The 18,574-nt window shown below is 40.3% G+C and overlaps 1 protein-coding gene across 1 annotated transcript in view; it reads right to left on the bottom strand.

Moving 5' to 3' along the window:
- Positions 1 to 18,574, bottom strand: part of FRYL (FRY like transcription coactivator) — a 135,280-nt gene that overhangs the window by 7,230 nt on the left and 109,476 nt on the right. The window contains exons 51-56 of the mRNA XM_065877145.1: positions 18,284 to 18,487; positions 15,654 to 15,821; positions 9,291 to 9,541; positions 6,399 to 6,606; positions 4,733 to 4,882; positions 3,963 to 4,061 (exon numbers count right to left, since the gene is read on the bottom strand). Of these exons, the coding sequence (XP_065733217.1) occupies positions 3,963 to 4,061; positions 4,733 to 4,882; positions 6,399 to 6,606; positions 9,291 to 9,541; positions 15,654 to 15,821; positions 18,284 to 18,487 (1,080 nt within the window). The remainder of the gene's footprint in view (positions 1 to 3,962; positions 4,062 to 4,732; positions 4,883 to 6,398; positions 6,607 to 9,290; positions 9,542 to 15,653; positions 15,822 to 18,283; positions 18,488 to 18,574) is intronic.

The following is an 18,574-nucleotide window of genomic DNA, read 5'->3' as shown; positions in this document are numbered from 1 at the left end:
TTGCTTATTTGATGGCTTGTTCTTACTAGATATAATTTTTTTATACTGTATGCCTATGATATGGCATTTGGGGGGCACTATTCAAAGTAATTATTTCTAATTTTTATTCCGTTACAAGAAAAGTCCCAACCCTATTGTCCCGTGGCTACACACTGGCCTGCAAAAGTACAGGTCCACACCTTCCCAGTCAGTGTATACAAGATACAGTGTACAGAATACCCTCCAACTCACATGTAACAGTCTTCCTGTCATGATGGATTTTTTTTTTCCCCCCATGATGGATTTTTTTTTTACTCAAGGCTCAAATAAAGGTTAAAATTTAACTGGAGAGGTTTGGCTTCTGGGTATGATGGGGTAGCTTGTATAAGGCCAGTCCTCCAAGAACAACTATGGAAGCTGAATACCACCAGCCAGGAGGATTTAGGGAGTCAGAGAAAAGTACTGAAGGGAGCTGTACATTGACTCCAGCATTACCCTAGGGGACTTGCTCATTGATGTCCATGGGCTCAGAAGCTGAACAAAAAGTAGTGGCTTATAGTTCACTGGGCTGGGAAAACAGGGCTATCACAGGTAGTGAGGTACTGAGGGCCAAGATCCTGGAGAAAAGATAACTGCAGAGAAGGGAGCCGACCAATCTGTGCGCAGTTTGCTCTTGGGGCACTTGTTCCTGTATCTGTCATGTGCAGGAGGAGAGGCTAAGAAAGCAAGTAATAGCATCTGGGAGGATGAAAAGGTAAGCAGGGGCTTTCTGGTCTCGTGGTGCTGGGGAGATGAGATAAAAATTGTTCAGTCCCTGCCAAGAGAGCAGGGTCCTGATAAATACCCCAGGCTTTCACCTGTGATCCTTAGAAGACTCAAGGAATAATAAAAGAATGTATAACTAAAAAAATATTAGAGGGGAAAAACTGAATAATGAAAAATCGTTGATAGAAAAGAAGAAAGGAAGGAAAAAGTAACAGAATAGATGGGATAAGAAATGGTGAGATGGTAGCTTAGGAAGGAATCAAATTCATTTTTCTCTTCCATACAAATATTTTAATGGATTCGGCACAATTTACCGAACATTCTTTTCCTACTGCATTGCCGTAGAGCCTTTGCTGTAAATTATATGATTCTATATGTGTGGGTCTGTTATGTTCTATTGGTCTATTTGTCTAATTTTATGCCCGCACTACACTCTTTTGAGATTTTTAATAGGTCTTACTGGATGTAGGTCTCACTCTGTTGTTTAGACCTTGTTGTGGCTCCTTTTGGACAAGATTTGGAAGCCATTTTCTGTCGAGGGCAGACAGTAAATATTTTAGGTGTTGCAAACCATAGATTTTCTGTTGCAACTGTTCTGTGTCGCAGTGCAAAAGAGCCATAGACAATAGGTAAACAAATGGGATGGCTATGTTCCCAAAAAGTTTATTTACAAAAACAGGCAGGGAGCCAGATATGACCTGAGGGCTATAGTTTCCTGACCTGTGTTCACGACTGTAATCAGCCTGTCAATTTCCATTAATATATTGTCTGAAATTTGGAATGAGATTGCATTCAATCTATAGATCATTTTGGGGAAAAATGACTTCACACTGTTGCGTTTTTTGATTCATAAACATGGTATAGCCTTCCATTTATTCGGGAGGCCTTTAATTTCTCTCAGTAATAATTGAAATTTTCTGTGTGGAGGTTTAGCACATCTTTAAACAGACTTAATTTGTAGGTATTCGATGTTCTCCTGTTGTAAGTGGTATCTATTGCTGTATAACCAACCACCCCTAAAACTTAATGGCTTCTTAAAACAACAAGATAAATCTTTGTGTTGGCTGGGAGTTTTTCCTGGTCTTGCCTAGGGTCACTCATGAGTCTACAGTCATCTGATGGCTTGACTGGGGCTGAAAGTTCCAAGCTGGCCTTCCTCAAGTGTCTGGTATGCTGGCAGTCAGCTGGATGCCTCCACTCTCCTCCACATGGCCTCTCATCCTCCTGGAGGCTGGAGATCAAATAGTTTTCCCGAGTTTGTTCCAATTTACACTCTGACAGGCATGATGGCAAAGGCAGAAGCTGCAAAAGACCTCTTAAGTGCTAATCTCAGAGGTTGCACAGCATCACTTCTTAATTTGATTGGTCAGAGCAAGTCACAAGGCCATCCAGACTTAAGAGGTGGGAAAATAGATTCCATCCCTTTGATGGGAGGAACAACAGCAAAGTCATATTGCAAAGAAGCGTGGACACAGAGGAGCATGATTCATGGGGATTATTATCACAGCAATCAACCTCCTAGGATAGACAGAGATTTCTGAAAACACAAAAGCACTAACCATAATGGAAAAGATGGATTAACTTGGACCTAAGTAAAAGGAAAAACTTCTGTTGATCAAAAAAATGCTATTGAAAAAAAATGCTATTGAGATAGTGGAAATGCTAGCCACAGAGGGGGAAAAAATTTGTAATTCATACATCCCGTAAAAGGCTTGCATTTAGAATGAAGAACTCCTACAAATCAATAAGAAAACCACAAATAACCCATTTACAAAATTGGGCAAGATACTTTAGGCACAATTCACAAAATAGCTAAATGAAGAAGAAAAGGTGCTCAAACAGTCATCTGACAGATGCAAAATAATATCATGAAATACTACCTCACATCCACCAAAAATGACAAAATGTTAAAAGTTGGCAATACCAAGTGGTGGCAAAGGGATTAGGGCATGGCAACTCCTGTACACACTTCTGATAGGATTGTCAATTGATGTAACCTCTCTTAGAAAACTGCTTGGCAGAATCTACTAAAGTTGAACAGATGTATACCCTGTGACCCAGCAATTCCACTCCTAGATAGATATCCAACAGGTATGTGAACATATATACGTAAAAGACATGTATAAGAAGTTACACAGCAACATTATTTGTAATATGGCCAGATCTTGCCCGATACTTTCCTGCTACTGAAAACTCTCCTCTTCTCCAATCTGTCATTACTATTTCAGTCCAGATATAAGATCATTACCCCCTTAATAAGTATTTTCTTATACCATATTCTTTTCCTGAGATAATCCCCCAATCTAAAATTAACGTCTGTCAAGGACTAAGGTTGCATCTCTAGTCCATGAAGTTTTCCTATCAGCCAAAAGGGACCTCTCCTTGGAAATCATACATTTGGTTTGCATCCGTTCTCTGTTAGACCTGTATGATTTGCCAGTACTTTTATTTATAGCTATAATTTAAACATTTGTTCCTAATTATTCCTGCACAGTATCTGTGCTTTATATTCCTATCTAGAGTATTTAGGGAATAAGAAACAGGTTTAACACTTCATTTTTCATAGGCCTTTACATGTGATAGATATTTAGTACTTATTAATGAAAGACTCATCTCCTATTCTAGGGGAAAAAATGCCTACTGTATGCAGTTTGTGTGAAAAGGAGAAACTTTTTTTCCTTTAAGTTTTTCTGCCCCTGCCAATTGAAAATATACTGGATTTACTCTCCGGGAATAGAACGACTGTGTTTTGCAGTACCACACTGGAGTTAAACATTTCTTTGCAGGTAGTGTCTATAATACACTGTGTGCTTCTTTCTCCCTTTGCTTGCCCACGTACACATACACATCACAGGAAAAAGAGGACCACTTTGTCACAGGTTGCAGATTTTTCTGGACCACAACATCACTGTGCCTTTCTCAGGGGAATACTGCCTTTATACCCCAGCTTGCAATGTTGACAGCAGCTATTATAGTCTCAACACAGAAGCATTTTATAAAGCTCATTTTCCATTGTGCTCTTAGGCTCTTAGAGGGCCAATTTCTAAAAGCTAAAGATAGGAATTTACTGGACAGAGAGCTCCAAGGCCCCAACATTCTCAGTATAACCCTGAGGCAAGTGTTAATAGGTTCTGTGTTCCATCTCAGCTATTATGCCAGGTTAGCGCTTCTAGTGTCACAAGCAACTACTTTATTTTACATGGTAAAAACAGACTGACCTGCTCAGCTGCTTCTCGTTTGGCATTGTATGTATCCAGGTGCTCTTGCAATTCCAAAACACTGAACTTGAGTGTTTCTAGCAAATCACAGGACATCAGCTGTCAAATCAGAAACACATTGATACAGGTCACCATTTCTGATCGCAATCCTGAGACCAAAAACTTTGGTTTTCAGGCCAGCTTAAGCCGGCCTCCCTAACTGTACGCTGTCCCATACTAAGGACTGACCTTTCACTGAAACAGAGGAGAAGTGCAGTGCAATGTCAGAAGGATAAGCATGGCTTCAACTGCCTTCAAAAATGGGCTCAGGCAAAAATGGCATGTCAGTCCAGGATATACCTTAAAGGTAACACCCCTGAAGCTTTTTTAAACCTTAATTCTTTGAAAACCTTAATACATCATCTACAGGCGTGCTTGGACACAAGTGGGGAAGACCAGGGAGTTCTGGGTTCTTCATGGGGGGAGGTCTAGCCCTCTCCTACCCGCTTTTACTCAGGAATCAGGAAAAGTCCACATCTCTAGAGCATGATTTTTCAGCTTCCCCATCTAGGACTCTGTGGAGGGTGAGGGCAGGGAGAGGCCAGAACCAGAAATAGTCACAAGCCACTGCATATAATGCACGGGAATTATATTCTGCTAGATATTTATAATCAAGTTGAAAATATGAACCTTCAGACTTCAAAATTCTGAATTACCTTAAAAAAAGACCGTTTACTGAATGATGCCATTTCAATTCAGTTTTTATAATAAGCCCTCGTGTTAAAACTTACTGTTTCAGCATCCACAAAGACTGTCGGGCATTCTGAACACATCATCATCACTTCCAGTGAACTTTTAAATTTGGTACCGATGCGTTGCAGACTCTCACCAAGAAAGGTGACTGCCTCATTAGTTATGTCTCCAAACTTTCTTTGAATTGACTATGGAGAAAACATAAGAAAAATGTTAGTATTTCATATGAAAGCTTTTTTTCATGTTTAAGTAAAAAAGCATAATTTATAATTAGAGCAACCTTTTATTTTAAAACTATTATTGTAGTGATATATAGAACTCTTAAAACTGATCTGTAAGTCCTTGTTTTTAGGCACTTCTGTAGGAAACATGGTAATTTCTAAAAATGATCAAAACAGTATTTACAGAACAGTATTCCTGAAAAAAGAAAAACTATTGATACAGGCCATTCATCTCCTCATTCCTGAGGTTTTTTCATTAGGAAAGACAGAAGGAATACATGCTATATACGCTGTTGGAAATAAAGTCCTCACATGTGTGAGGAATTAGCTCTTCTAAAGTTAAGTTTCTACCTGAAAGGAACTTTCAGTAAAAGTAGTGTACTCTCCTTGGCTATGAGCTGCCTTCTGACTTTAAGTCATCAAAATGCATCAAGGGTAATCTTCTCAAAACTCAAGAATATTCAATCACATAAAACAATCAGACAGTGCCTGGCCCATAGTGAGCACTCAATGAATTAGTGTCATCAACAGTGTAATTACTATACAAATACTTAACGTGTACCTACATGTATATGTGTAGCACCATTAGCTGTCATTATGATTAATTAGAAAAAAAAAAAGCATAAGCCACAGTCTTGGGCATCAAGAAATTTATATCTCTGGCATGAAAAGAATATAAATAGAAACCCGAGTAGCAATGCAAAACTACAGAACTAAATAAATAAATGCTCCAGGTAATAAGCACTAAAGAACTTCCAGGAGGGAGAGACCGAAGGTTGGAGTGGTTGGTTGGGAAAGCCTCAGAGAGAATATGTACTGAGCTGGGTTTTCTAAGATGGGCAAAGTTGCTGAGGTAGGGAGGAAAGGTGGCAGGTAGTTTGGAGAATAATGACTTAAATGGTGGCATTTCTCTCTGCCTTGGTTTCCCTAGCTACAGAATGCTAAAAACACATCTACGTTACATAGGTCTATTGTAAGAATTACTTAATGTAGAACATTTAGCCTAGCGCCTAGCATGTACTGAATGCTCAGTAAATGTCAGCTCATATTATTTTTAGGGCTGGAAGCAACCCTGGCTAAAATTTTTAAGGTCCCCACACAGTGATGAAAGTGCCAGTGAATGTAACACTTTATGATAAGTTGTCTTATGATACTGACGTAAGCTCCTTGAAGGCAGGAACCATGCTTTATATTTCTTTGGTGTCCTTGAAAGTGCCTAGCACACTGCAGAAAACTTATCAGATGTTGTTCTGAAGTTTTACCCTAATTGCCTTAGAGGCGATATCGGTACTAGTCATTGTATAATGTCCCAGCAGTGCTACAGTGTCGAAGTGTAAATTTAAATATCATTATCTTAGGAAAATAAAAAATTTTAAAGGGAATCAGTGGGAATATTAAAATTTGAGATACTGATTTTGGCCAAAACCCCATAACTTTATCAGGTAACTATAATATGAATTCAGAAACCCTAAACCTCACTGACCTGAAACAGCCTAGAAAACACGTGAAAAGTAAACACTGCACAGGACCCATCGGTGTCAGACAGCATCTGATTGACGTGACAGCGCCAGGCTTCTTCTTCATCATCGTACGCTACTGGCTGAAAAGCGGCTATGATGGCAGAAAGAAATGGTGATGGCAGAGGTGATGTCTGTGCTTCTGGAAAACCATCTTGCTCTTCTTCATCTTGACTGTTAACACAGATATCATCATCATAATATTATCACAAAAGAATGCACTCAATTACTTAGTTTGTCATCTAACATGGATTATTTTTTACTCGTATATACACATTGATTTAGAAAATGTGCAACCACCTGAATTTTGTGAGGAAGCACAGACAAACAGATTTTCTTATTCATCCTGTTCTTTCTAGCATCTTGTTCTTTCTTAGCATCTTTGGAATTAGAAATCTAATTTCACATGACCAGCTTACAACAGCTCAAGTCCTAGCATAGGCCAGGGCTATGGAATAATTTCTGTAACTTCTATGAATAATACAGATTAGAATGCTTTCATTTTAAATGGTCAATTTTGGAGGCTTTTTATTTGAAGAGGCCCAATTGACAATGATAATATTTTTAAAGTTTTTGTCATGTACTTTTATGTCAAGGGCTATATATTAGGTGCTTTATACAGATTGTTTTCATTCAATCTTCACAGCAACTCAAGGACAATTAAGTACTATTATTATCTTGATTTTTTACCAGTGAGAAAACAAAAAGTTCAGCGAAGTTAAATGATGTGCCTAGGCTACTGGGTAGGAAATGACAGAGCCAGAATTTGAAGCCAGGACTTCAAATGGGACCAAACCCAGTGTTAAAGCCATGACATATACTATATGCCTAGCAGTATGGCAGTAACAGATCTGACTCAAAGAAACATAAGGCCTGGCCATTTTCTTTGAGAAATTTATAATCCCCACAGTCAGATAATACATACAAAAATGAGACAATGGGAAAAGATGGAGATGTATTTGGGTTGGGCATCCTATAAGGAAATGTGTGACTCTGGGTCTTAATATTACGTATTTCACATTACGGCGTAGCTCCACAAGGCTTTATAGAAATTACGGAGCAATTCCTATGGAAGAGAGGGATCTGAGAAGACTGGCGGGGGGGAGATCAAAATGAAGCAGACATTTGAAGTGAAAAATTATATCTCAAAAAGTTTAATTTTTAAAATGTCACTGTGGTGATTGATTTGAACAAAATGTATCCTCTAAGCTTGAGTACATACACCCCTATATTTAGTAAGGATGTTTAATTCTATTTCAACTTCAGTGCTTGGCCAAAGTCAGCACTTTGGCTGCAGCCTTTTAGAAAGGCAGACAGCTGAGTACTACCCCTGCATCATTTCTGATGTCCCTTAACTTGTGTATGATCAATGAGTGAGTGATTGCATAGGCTACTGTCACATCCAAGTCAGTAATATGAACAAGGTGTGTCACCAAGATTTGCTGTTAACATCTGAATGTACACTTTCAAGTGTAGGTAGGCATTCCAGATACGCTGAGAGTGAAAAATCTCATGTGCTATATATGTTAAAACTCAATTATCACTTGAAGTACTGATATAAATGAAAAGCTTTTTTTTTTTTTTTTTTTTTGCGGTACACGGGCCTCTCACTGTTGTGGCCTCTCCCGTTGTGGAGCACAGGCTCCGGACGTGCAGGCCAAGCGGCTGTGGCTCACGGGCCCAGCCGCTCTGCGGCATGTGGGATCTTCCTGGACCAGGGTATGAACCCGTGTCCCCTGCATCAGCAGGTGGACTCTCAACCACTATGCCACCAGGGAAGCCCAAATGAAAAGCTTTTATTGTAGGAGTAAAGCTCTGATATACTTGATTACTTATAAAAATAATTATCAGGGAGCTTCAAACTGTTGAATAGGGAAATAAATACACTGATAGACAGTGCATTAAATTAGATGTGCTTATAAAGAACATTATTTTGAACCACAAATATTTATAAAATTAATTTAAAAAGCAAAATAGTAGATGTAGATTATATCATAAGTCTCACCATTATAGAACTGTTTGGTATTTAAGTTACGTAACAGCCACCAAACTTTCTTTTAAGAACTTTATGTAATAATGGATTATTCAATTTTGTCAGCCCATGAGTGAAAAAAAGTCCTATTTGAGAATTCAACTATCACTTTGTGATAATTTTGAAGCTATGGTGCATAAACATTTAAAAGGAGCACTCTAACATCTGAAAGTAATAAGAAATGGTCACTTTTGCCCATTATATAAGTCAAGCTTTAAAAATATGACTGTTGGGGCTTCCCTGGTGGCGCAGTGGTTGAGGGTCCGCCTGCCGATGCAGGGGACACGGGTTCGTGCCCCGGTCCGGGAAGATCCCACATGCCACAGAGCGGCTGGGCCTGTGAGCCATGGCCGCTGGGCCTGCGCGTCCGGAGCCTGTGCTCCGCAGCGGGAGAGGCCACAGCGGTGAGAGGCCCGCGTACCGCAATAAATAAATAAAATGACTGTTAATAAAACTATAATTTTTGGTACCTATTTCAGATTTATTCTGGTATCACAGAGTTCATTCCATGATTTTGCTACCTGGTTCTGGCCATGGCCCAATATTGATTTTAACACTCGGCCATTTGGCATTTTGCCAAAACAGGTATTTGGTGTACTGCTAAATGCAGAATGCCATTCAGTGTGTTCTGAGAATGGCCTACTTGTTTTTCTAAGTGAATGTCAATTATAGAAAACAAACCCATCATAAAAATGAGGTAACTCATTTTACCTTGGAAACATACACAGGAATGAAAGTCCATTTACTAGAACAGAGGGTCATATTTGGGAGGGGATAGGAAAAAAAATATCACCTCATTATCGTGTCTGTGATACTGTATTCTCACCTAGACAGCCCAGAGAAATCCGCTTCCTCTTCTTCACATCGTTCATCCAGTTCTTTCAGAGCTAAGGTGACATCTTCTTCACAGACTGACCCGGGGTAGCTCTCCGGAGCCGAAGGCTCTGGCATGTCAGTTTCCTCTAAATCAAGAATCCCTTGACACACGAGAGAATCCTGCTGTTCTTGAATAATATACGACCCTTCATCTTCAAAGGCTGTAAGAACTTGTTCCTCCTTTAATACTGAGCTTGTATCCTGTAAAACAATTATGTTTTTTATGGCCTTGAAAAACATTAAAGAGAATTTTACCAACCCAGAATAAATGACTATTGCCACCGACCTACATCTATTTTACTAGGCAGTCTTCATTTACACAGTTTAGGTTTTGGAATTTTTGGACTCTGATCATATAAAATTGATTTTTAAAAATATTTCCAGCTTTAAAATATTTTGAAATTAAAATGTATCACCTATTGCCACTTAGAAACATCATGGAGATCTTTTTTCTCCTACTAGGATTTAGGTGTTTACTTAGAAATATATCCTTATATATATATAACACCTTCTCTCATACATATTCTAATTCCACAAAGTATAACTTTGTATTACTACTATCAATTCTCTCTTATTTGAAATGTCATTTCTTTCATTATGCTTGAACCTTATATCCAGTGAATCATGGATATAAGAAGGGGAGGTAATTCAAAATGGTTAACCCGCTGGTCCTGTGGGGCTACCATGAATCAAGAACAGGTCCTGACCAATCAGGAGGCTGCTGAACGAAAACAGGGAGGGCCACCTGACTGGTTTAAGTGAGCCGAACACCAGAGATGTAAGATTTGCTTTCAGGTCATAAGACCACAGTAACTCATTTAGGTTTGAGATCTGAGGCTGCTTCATCAATGAGTTAGAGTTCAGAGAACACTGGGAAACTTTAGACTGTTGTACTTTTGAGAATTAAATGAACTATAAACATTTGTCAATGGGGGAAATGATAATGGAAATGTGTGTTATAAAGTATACAGTGTGGACTTCCCTGGTGGTAGAGTAGTTTAGAATCTGCCTGCAGATGCCGGGGACATGGGTTTGAGCCCTGGTCGGGGAACTAAGATCCCACATGCCACGGGGCAACTAAGCCCGTGCGCCACAAGTACTGAGCCTGCGGGCCACAACTACTGAAGCCCACACGCCTGGAGCCCGTGCTCCGCAACAAGAGAAGCCACCGCAACGGGAAGCCCACGCACCGCAACGAAGAGTAGCCCCCGCTCGCCACAACTGGAGAAAGCCTGTGCGCAGCAACAAAGACCCAACGCAGCCAAAAATAAATTAATTAAAAATAAAAAATTAAAAAAATAAAGTATACAGTGGTATTTCCTTCCTATCCATTGTAACATTACTGAAATAATGTTGCCATGTGCCTGGCGTGGAGTAAAAGTTCAACAGGTACTGGCTGAATAAATGAACTACCACTACTGAAAAAGAAAAAATACTTCCGGGGTGTATATCATGTTATATCAGCACCAGTTTTAATTTGCATGGACATTAGTTCAATCAGTTTGAAAGTAAGCACTAATAGTCTCACAGCTTTTGGAATAAAGATGAACTTCTTTCAGTACTTAGACCTAAGGTTACTACTTAGTTCTACAGTAGTTCCTTATCTCTTTTTCATGGATAAAAATAGAATTTTCCTTCCAAAGTATGAAAAGTGAAATCCAGAGCCCCTGACCTCAGACCTCATCCGTAAAATTCATGTATAAAATGAAGGATTTTGACCAGCTTCTGGGCTAGGTGCTCTGGGATAAATTAATAACTACAATTAGTGTGCAAACTAATAATGGGGTTAGGCTAATGTACAAATGACGATAATATACAGTAGAGTGTGGTACATGTAAGGTAAATATAAGTGATATACAGAGGACTACTGGTACTCAAAGGGAAAGATCACACCTGGTTGAGGCAATGAAGACTAGTCTCTTTGGAGGAAACAACATACGGTGGGGCTTTGACAAAGATGGGGTAGCAATAGTGCTATGGACCAAAAGTTTCTGTCCCCTCAAAATTCCTATGTTGAAACCCTAACTCCCAATGGGATGGTATTAGAGGTAGGGGCCTTTGGGAGGTGATTAGGTCATGAGGGTAGAACCCTCATGAATGGGATTAGGACCCTTATAAGAGGACAGAGAGCTGGCTTGTTCTTTTCCCACCATGTGAGAACACAGCAAGAAGAGCTCCCAGGAAGAGAGCCCTCACCAGACAACGAATGGCTGGCACCTTGATCCTGGACTTCCTGGCCTCCAGAACTGTGAGAAATACATTTTATTGTTGATAAGCACCCCTGGTGACAGTATTTTGGTATAGCAGCCCAAGCTAAGATAGGTGGTGTCTCGGGGAAAAGGACTTAGAAGATATTGAAGGCACAGAAACATGGCAGGAAAACACAAAGTGTACTAAGGGAACACTGGTCTGGAGGTAGTTATGCAGGGAAAGCACAAACTCTTTGAGTCTTCACAGGATAGTACTTTATAAATAATATAGTATAATCATTCCTTCATTGCTCCAATAGCTTATATTCAGTACACTCTATTTAAGGTTTCCATCTGAATTTTTTTCTTAAAGATCTGGCCATTAAAGGGGTAAGCATTAGTTATTTGGAAAGATATTTTTCCTTCTACGTATCATGTTGAAATAACCCACCAAACTTCTTAGTTTAATGCTGTCACTTTTCATTAGTGTACACCTGTATTTTGTTGTCATTTGTTCTTGAATAATAATTTGAAAATAGATGTTTTACCTAAAATTATTATTATATAGTATATGCTGAAATTTTCTAATAACACCTAGAATGCATGAAGAGAGTGCTTTTTGGTTAATGGAATGAATTCCACTATTATACACAGAGGGTGAGAATCAAATTTTCTTGAACTTTACCTAATTACACAATGTCTGTCTCTCTCTCTTTCTTTCTCTCTCTCACACACACGCACACTTCCATTCCAAGTTTCATTTCCTATAAGGAATAATTTCTGTCACACATGAATCGGTATCTAAACTATTATAGATACTAGAAGAAATCCCTCTGTGGAGGTTTCTCTGATAAACACAAGGACATAATCCCTTCTAGAGTAATTTGTATATATTATAGAGAAGGGAAGGACACACTGGGCTCTAAATTTTCTGTCTTGAGGTGGAATGCTTTAGCCGATTACGTTTCTTCTTCCCGATATTAACATAATTTAAGGGGAAAAATTCAAACATTTCTAGGATTTTTTCTTTAGTTCATAAAATGTTTCATCTGCTATAATTAACTGTATTCCTCTTCTTGAGAAACTGCTTTATAGCAATACGCATAGCATATGTAACTCATATATAACTCTATATAATAGAGTTCTGGTCTTATTTCAATATATTAGTGCTTTCATACTTTTTTTAAAGGCACAATTTTGGGTCATTTAACACTGTTTGGCACACCAGGGAAAAACAAATTAGGCCATCATATCCAGCAGATACAAACTTGAATCATTCTCTTGTGGACAGCCATTCTTTTGGTGATTAATTTTAATGTCAATAGAATTATTTCTAAAAGAAATAGTATGATTCAAAAATATCTCCTTCATTCCCATCTGCCAGTGTCACGAAGTTTACAGTGATACTGAACTACACTACTGTAAAAGGGAAAAAAACCTAGTAAATTAAAGTGTGTTTCTTTCATTTAAAAAAAGTATCCTCAGGAACTTTGTAGTACCTCGGAAGTAGGCCCATTAGATATTGTCGGATGAATGAATGTCTCATCTGAAATAACACAATTTCCAATATGTGTGGAAATATATATGAATTTCCGATTCATTTCCAATAAATATGAATGATTTACAGGAGGTAGTTTACTCACTAACTATGATTACAGCTATTTTAATTACCCAAAATAAAAGATTTCCCTGTTCGTTAACTACACAAAATTAAAGCACATGACCACTTAACCATACTGCTTTTGTTAAAAAGGTATTTCTGGGATCAGCCTGCTGTCTTCCACTGTTTCTAATGAGAATGTCTGTTGACCAGTAACATGCTATGAGGCACACCAGACACAGTAGATTAGATTAACTAGCAGCTAATGCTCAGGTAGCAAGCCTCCCAACACTGCAAGGAACACAGTCTACTTAAAGCGCAGCTCTGCACCCCGTCAGCTCCCCCCGTAGACACTTTCCTGCCCACGCACTCTGTCGCTTCGGGACCCCCGATCTCCTGCTGATATTCTCCTCGTTTGTCTCCTCATCTCAGCCCCCTCCAATCCTCCCTCCACAGCTCGGTCAGAGACTTTACTAAAACACTGATCGGACTTTAACCTTCCTTGATGACAGACTGCAAGCTCCATGTGGCAGGTAGAGGCACTGGAACCGCCTTTCCCTTTGCCCCAGAAAAAGCCAAGATTGAAGAGAATAAACACAATCAGATCATGTCCTCCTGCTGAAAACCCTGCGACGGTTGCCTGCTGTGTAGCCTCTAAGCGTGGCCTCTAAGCTTGCCATCGAGAGCGCCAGGCCCCTCCTCGGGGAGTTCCTCCCCGACTCCACTCCCTCAGGTACACGTGCTCCAGCCCCAAGTGCCGGCTTGTCAGCTCATCAGACACACCAGGGCCTTCTCCACTCCCGTTTCCTGGGCCCTGAACATTCTTTCTCCACACCTTCAAGGGATGGCTCCTCGTTACTTGTTTCACCTCAAATGCCGCCCTATCTAACTCTCTCCCTTACCAAGTCCACATTACGGTCAGATTTTCTTAGTATGAAGAGTAAGATGATCACTTTCAGATATATCATTTATGTTTTATCTGTTTTACCTGTTTATTGTGTCTCTCCTACTGGAATTAAGCTCCATAAACCAGGAGCCTTGGCCTGTTTCACACGGTGCTATATGCCCAGGGCCTAGGACAGTGCCCAGCACACGGCAGGGGCTCAATAAATAAATATTGCTGAAATGTCTGACTGCCTGTGTGCCCCGTATTCCCAAGTCGGTATCTGGTACGGGGCTTGTGCCATGACGGGCATCTCTGGGAAGAATGAAAATTCATGACTTCCTATCATCTCAAGGTAAAGTGTGTCTTTAGCATGGCCTGTGGGACCCAGCATGTCTTAGACTCGTCCATCTCTCCTACTGCTGCTACCTGCACATACCATGTTATTTCACATGGCCATGTCTTTCTGCACGATGCCCCTCTGCCTGCAAAGTCTCAACTGCCACAAAGCCCATCCTTTGCCACCATCACCCCTAATGCACAGCTGATCGGTTGTCCTTTGAGTTTTCACAAAGCTTTGAGCATGTCTATTATTGAGTTTCTCATATTGGCATGTAGTGCCCTTTTTTTAAACCATCTCTGTCTCCCTTAATAGACAGTGGACACTCTGAGGACAGGGTAATGTCTTATTCATCTTTCTAGCACCTAATAGAATGCCCAGCATCTAGTAAATCTCAAAAAATATTTGTTGAACTGAATTACCTAAACTTCAGCCGTACTAATGTGAGCATTTAAAAAACTCCCCAAATGCCTTCATTTCAGAATATATCTGCTTACTGTAAAGATCTACGATACACTGTCAGTGTAATAAGAACATGAGATTTCAACTGACTCAGATAAAAAGATCTAACGACTAGACTGGTCTAGATCTAATAACTACATTAATTTGGTTAACACTGAAAAAAATATAGTATTTTCCTAATACCAAGGCATAACAGCATATATGAGAGAGCTATAGCAATTACAGTTTAAAAAATATCTGTAATAATCTTAAAAAAAAGAAACAAAAAAACTAAGAAAACTAATACTTACTTATTTTTGGTCAGTCATTAGCTTGGAATCTGGCTTACTTCTCACAGGCCTTTCCAAAAAACATAATACTAGTAGTTCCAAAATCTCTCTAAAAGGTTTCATTTTAACCAACTGCTAACACAGCTGGCCTGAGGTTTTCATCCCAATTATAGCACCAATCACAAAAACCCAAATACAAAGCAAAAAGAGAAGAAAAAACAAAAGCGGTCCTTCAAAGAAGGCACAGCGCCACAGAAGATGCTCCCATCCCCAGAGAAGCGCCTGTACATTAACCTAATCACGTTCGGCAGCACAAAATGCTCATTAAAAACACTCAGGGTTATTTTTAACCTGTAGGTCATTTCCTTAATCTATCAATGTTTTTTTTTTTTTTTTTTTTCCAATCATCAGATCTGACCATATCACTTAACCAACAGGTTAGAAATACTGGTAACAAATCAAATTAATTAGCGTATCAGATGAAAACTCTTTCAAGAGAAAAGCAAGGGGTATAACGGATTGCTAAAAAGAGCCCAGATTGGCCATGCACCAGCCCCCGTGTCTCCCCACCTCAGGCAGCTGGCTGTTAGCATTATCTAGAGAAGCTTCCAGACTTGGGGTCTCATCTCTGATTTGCAGCACTTCTTCTGTTGAGATGCTGCCCGTGGAGTCTTGAGACTGAAGAAGTAAATCAGGATGGTCTGGCATGGTTTCATCTGCAGCAGAATCACTGTTTAACTAAAAGGAGAGACAGTAAGATAAGGAATTCATTTATGAGTCAGTGACGGTCACAAAGGCCACAAGAAACATTCTATGTTGTAAGACATTCTGGGGCCATAGTTATAAAGAGCTTCTTTGACTTCCTAAAATTACTTTTTCCCCTCATTTCAGCCTATGCCAGAATTGGTGCTGTGAACGCAAGCAACTAACCCATCAGCAGAAATGACGTATCCGTTAACAAGGGTTAAATTTTGCTAAATAAAAACTACCAAAGTGAAAGAGCTCCTTGTGACTGTGTTAATCTTGACCTAAAATTCTTATTTTTACAGTGACGTCTCGTGCTTGCAGTTGGTCTAAGGACTCGTGAAGGGGGCGCTTTCACCTCCCCCGTGGCTTTGGCACCAAACGCTCAGTGGATTCTCAAGAAGCAGCATTAACTGGGAAGCAGGCACATTAAGTCTGAACTGGCCATTCACTTATTTAAGCAAAAATCAATACCACAAAACTTCAGTAAGACGCAAAGAATTAGGACAATAAAGTTGTAATGGCAGGCCAGCCTCAGTGGGTTTATGTTCTAAGAAAATATTACAATTTTTCCTCTTTTAAGCAGGGTTATACATTTTTTTTTTTAGGAATTATTTTTTAGGTGTGAAATGGTACTGTGATTATCATTTTATTTTATTTTTTTGAATTTTTTAAAAGTATACATTTTATTTAATATTTAGATACACTTTTTTTCTCTTTTAAAAAATTTAATTTTTTTTAATACAGCAGGTTCTTATTATCCATTTTATACATATTAGTATATACATGTCAATCCCAATCTCCCAATTCATCACACCACCACCCCCCTCCTGCCACTTTCCCCCCCTTGGTGTCCATACGTTTGTTCTCTACATCTGTGTCTCAATTTCTGCCCATGCAGGGTTATACATTTTTAACGGCCAATATTTAGCATAAGAAAAATCAAGTTCATGATTCAGAATAGATAAAGGCAAAAACTAATTTTTTTTTTCCCTGTGAGGAGGAATCAGCTTCAAATTCTTTTTTATTTTCACTACCACTATGACTAGGGTTGGCCTTCTAAGGAGACAGTCAGTTCTGCCCTGAGAGGCTCTCATGGGAGCTAACCTTTGTTAAGCACTTACTATATGTCCTCCCCATGAAATTCCTACGAGGCAGGTACTGCAGGTACTACTGGGAGAGGGTAGGTAACGACCACAATTACACAGCAGGTTGGTGGCACGATGCCAGCCTCTGAGCCTCTAGTCTGCCTCCAGGGAGAGCCTGGGCCTTCTTCACTGAGTCGCTGCTACCAGCAACTCACTGTTCCTTTAAACGCGCACAGTCCCAGGAGGAGACTGTCCCTCAGGTAGCATGCAGACCGCCTGGCTCAAATGCACTTACTCGCTGTGTGTCCTGGGACAAGTCACTTAATCTACAGAACTGCTGTAACCAGACTTAGCTTGTGTGGTTGTGGGGAGAGTTATAGTGACTAATCCACCTTGCCCAGGGCCTGATGAATCTCAAACACTCAGCGAGTGGTAACTACTGCTACTGTTATCAGCAACACCTTATCGCTTAATACGTGATAGGAAGTTATTGGAAAGACATATTGGGGTAACGGTGAGATGCCACAACAGAAGAGGTGACAGGAAGCCAACCACAAGCTGACAACTGTACATGCTCGCTGTCTAAAGCTAACTCAGCCTGGCCTTTCAACAGCACTGCCAGTGCTTTACCAGCAGACCGAGTGTGATGCAAACGGGCCCAATTAAAGAGAGGCATGAACGGGCCCTCATGTAAGAGCGCTGTAACTGTAGCTGCCGCCTGGTCTGCACTAGCCGACTCCTCATCATGTGGGCCACGGTGGCTAATCCACACCCCTTCTCTCCCCTTGTCCTGCCACCTTCAAGTTCCAAGCCAGCTACCACTTCGTGCTCGCTGCTCCCCTCGCTCCACACTTCTGAACGGACAGACTACTCCTGCAGCCTTCGTTTTCTCATCTCTCTCTGTCTCTCTCTCTGAATATCTGCCATCTGGCCCTTGGAATACAAGTCAGGACCTCCATATAACTGACTTGATCTTGCAAAGAGAGCAAAGCTGTGCTCCATCCTTCCACGCTGACGAGGAAAGAAAAGCAGGTGGAGAATTAAGCGGAGCCGGTGCTCACGCCGATACCAAAACATGTATCATTCGAGGCGAGGGCCTCTAAAAGTGCCCCGCACAACTCACTGTTACTAGGAGAGAAGCAATGGCACATACGTCTCAGCGGCTAAGCGGCACACAGTATCGAATGTGTGTTAGTTCTGTCATGAATAATGGAACACTGCATTGCGGCTACAATTTTGTATTTTCATTTCACTGTGTGCATTTCACCCGCACTGAAATGAAAATCACAATATAGAGAAACAGTAATTACTAAGTTGGAAGTTAGGAGAAAGGAGGCCAGCTGTCACTGTACGAAAAGGTCACTGTACCATCTGCGTGCGTGAGAGTATCTGGCTTGCTGTGAGTGCTGCTTCTTCTTCTGAGGACTCGTCCGTATCCTCCTGGTTTGTCAGGTTCAGGCTGGGGGTGCTGCTGGAACACTGGTACTCCTGGAGGGATGGTGTGTCCCCTTTGTCGATACTGTCCAGTGAGCGCCTGCGGACTCCCCAGTTGAAATTGTCCATGCTTTCACCCTGGAAAAGCAAGACATCGTTTCTAAGACCTCAAATACATGCTTATAAATATAGGAAAGGTAATACAGCAGGAAAACATACACCAAG

The sequence above is a fragment of the Phocoena phocoena genome, chromosome 5, assembly GCF_963924675.1.
Source record: "Phocoena phocoena chromosome 5, mPhoPho1.1, whole genome shotgun sequence".
Lineage (NCBI taxonomy): Eukaryota > Metazoa > Chordata > Mammalia > Artiodactyla > Phocoenidae > Phocoena > Phocoena phocoena.
The sequence above is the reverse complement of the archived record's forward strand: the minus strand, read 5'-3'. Positions and strand labels throughout refer to the sequence as shown.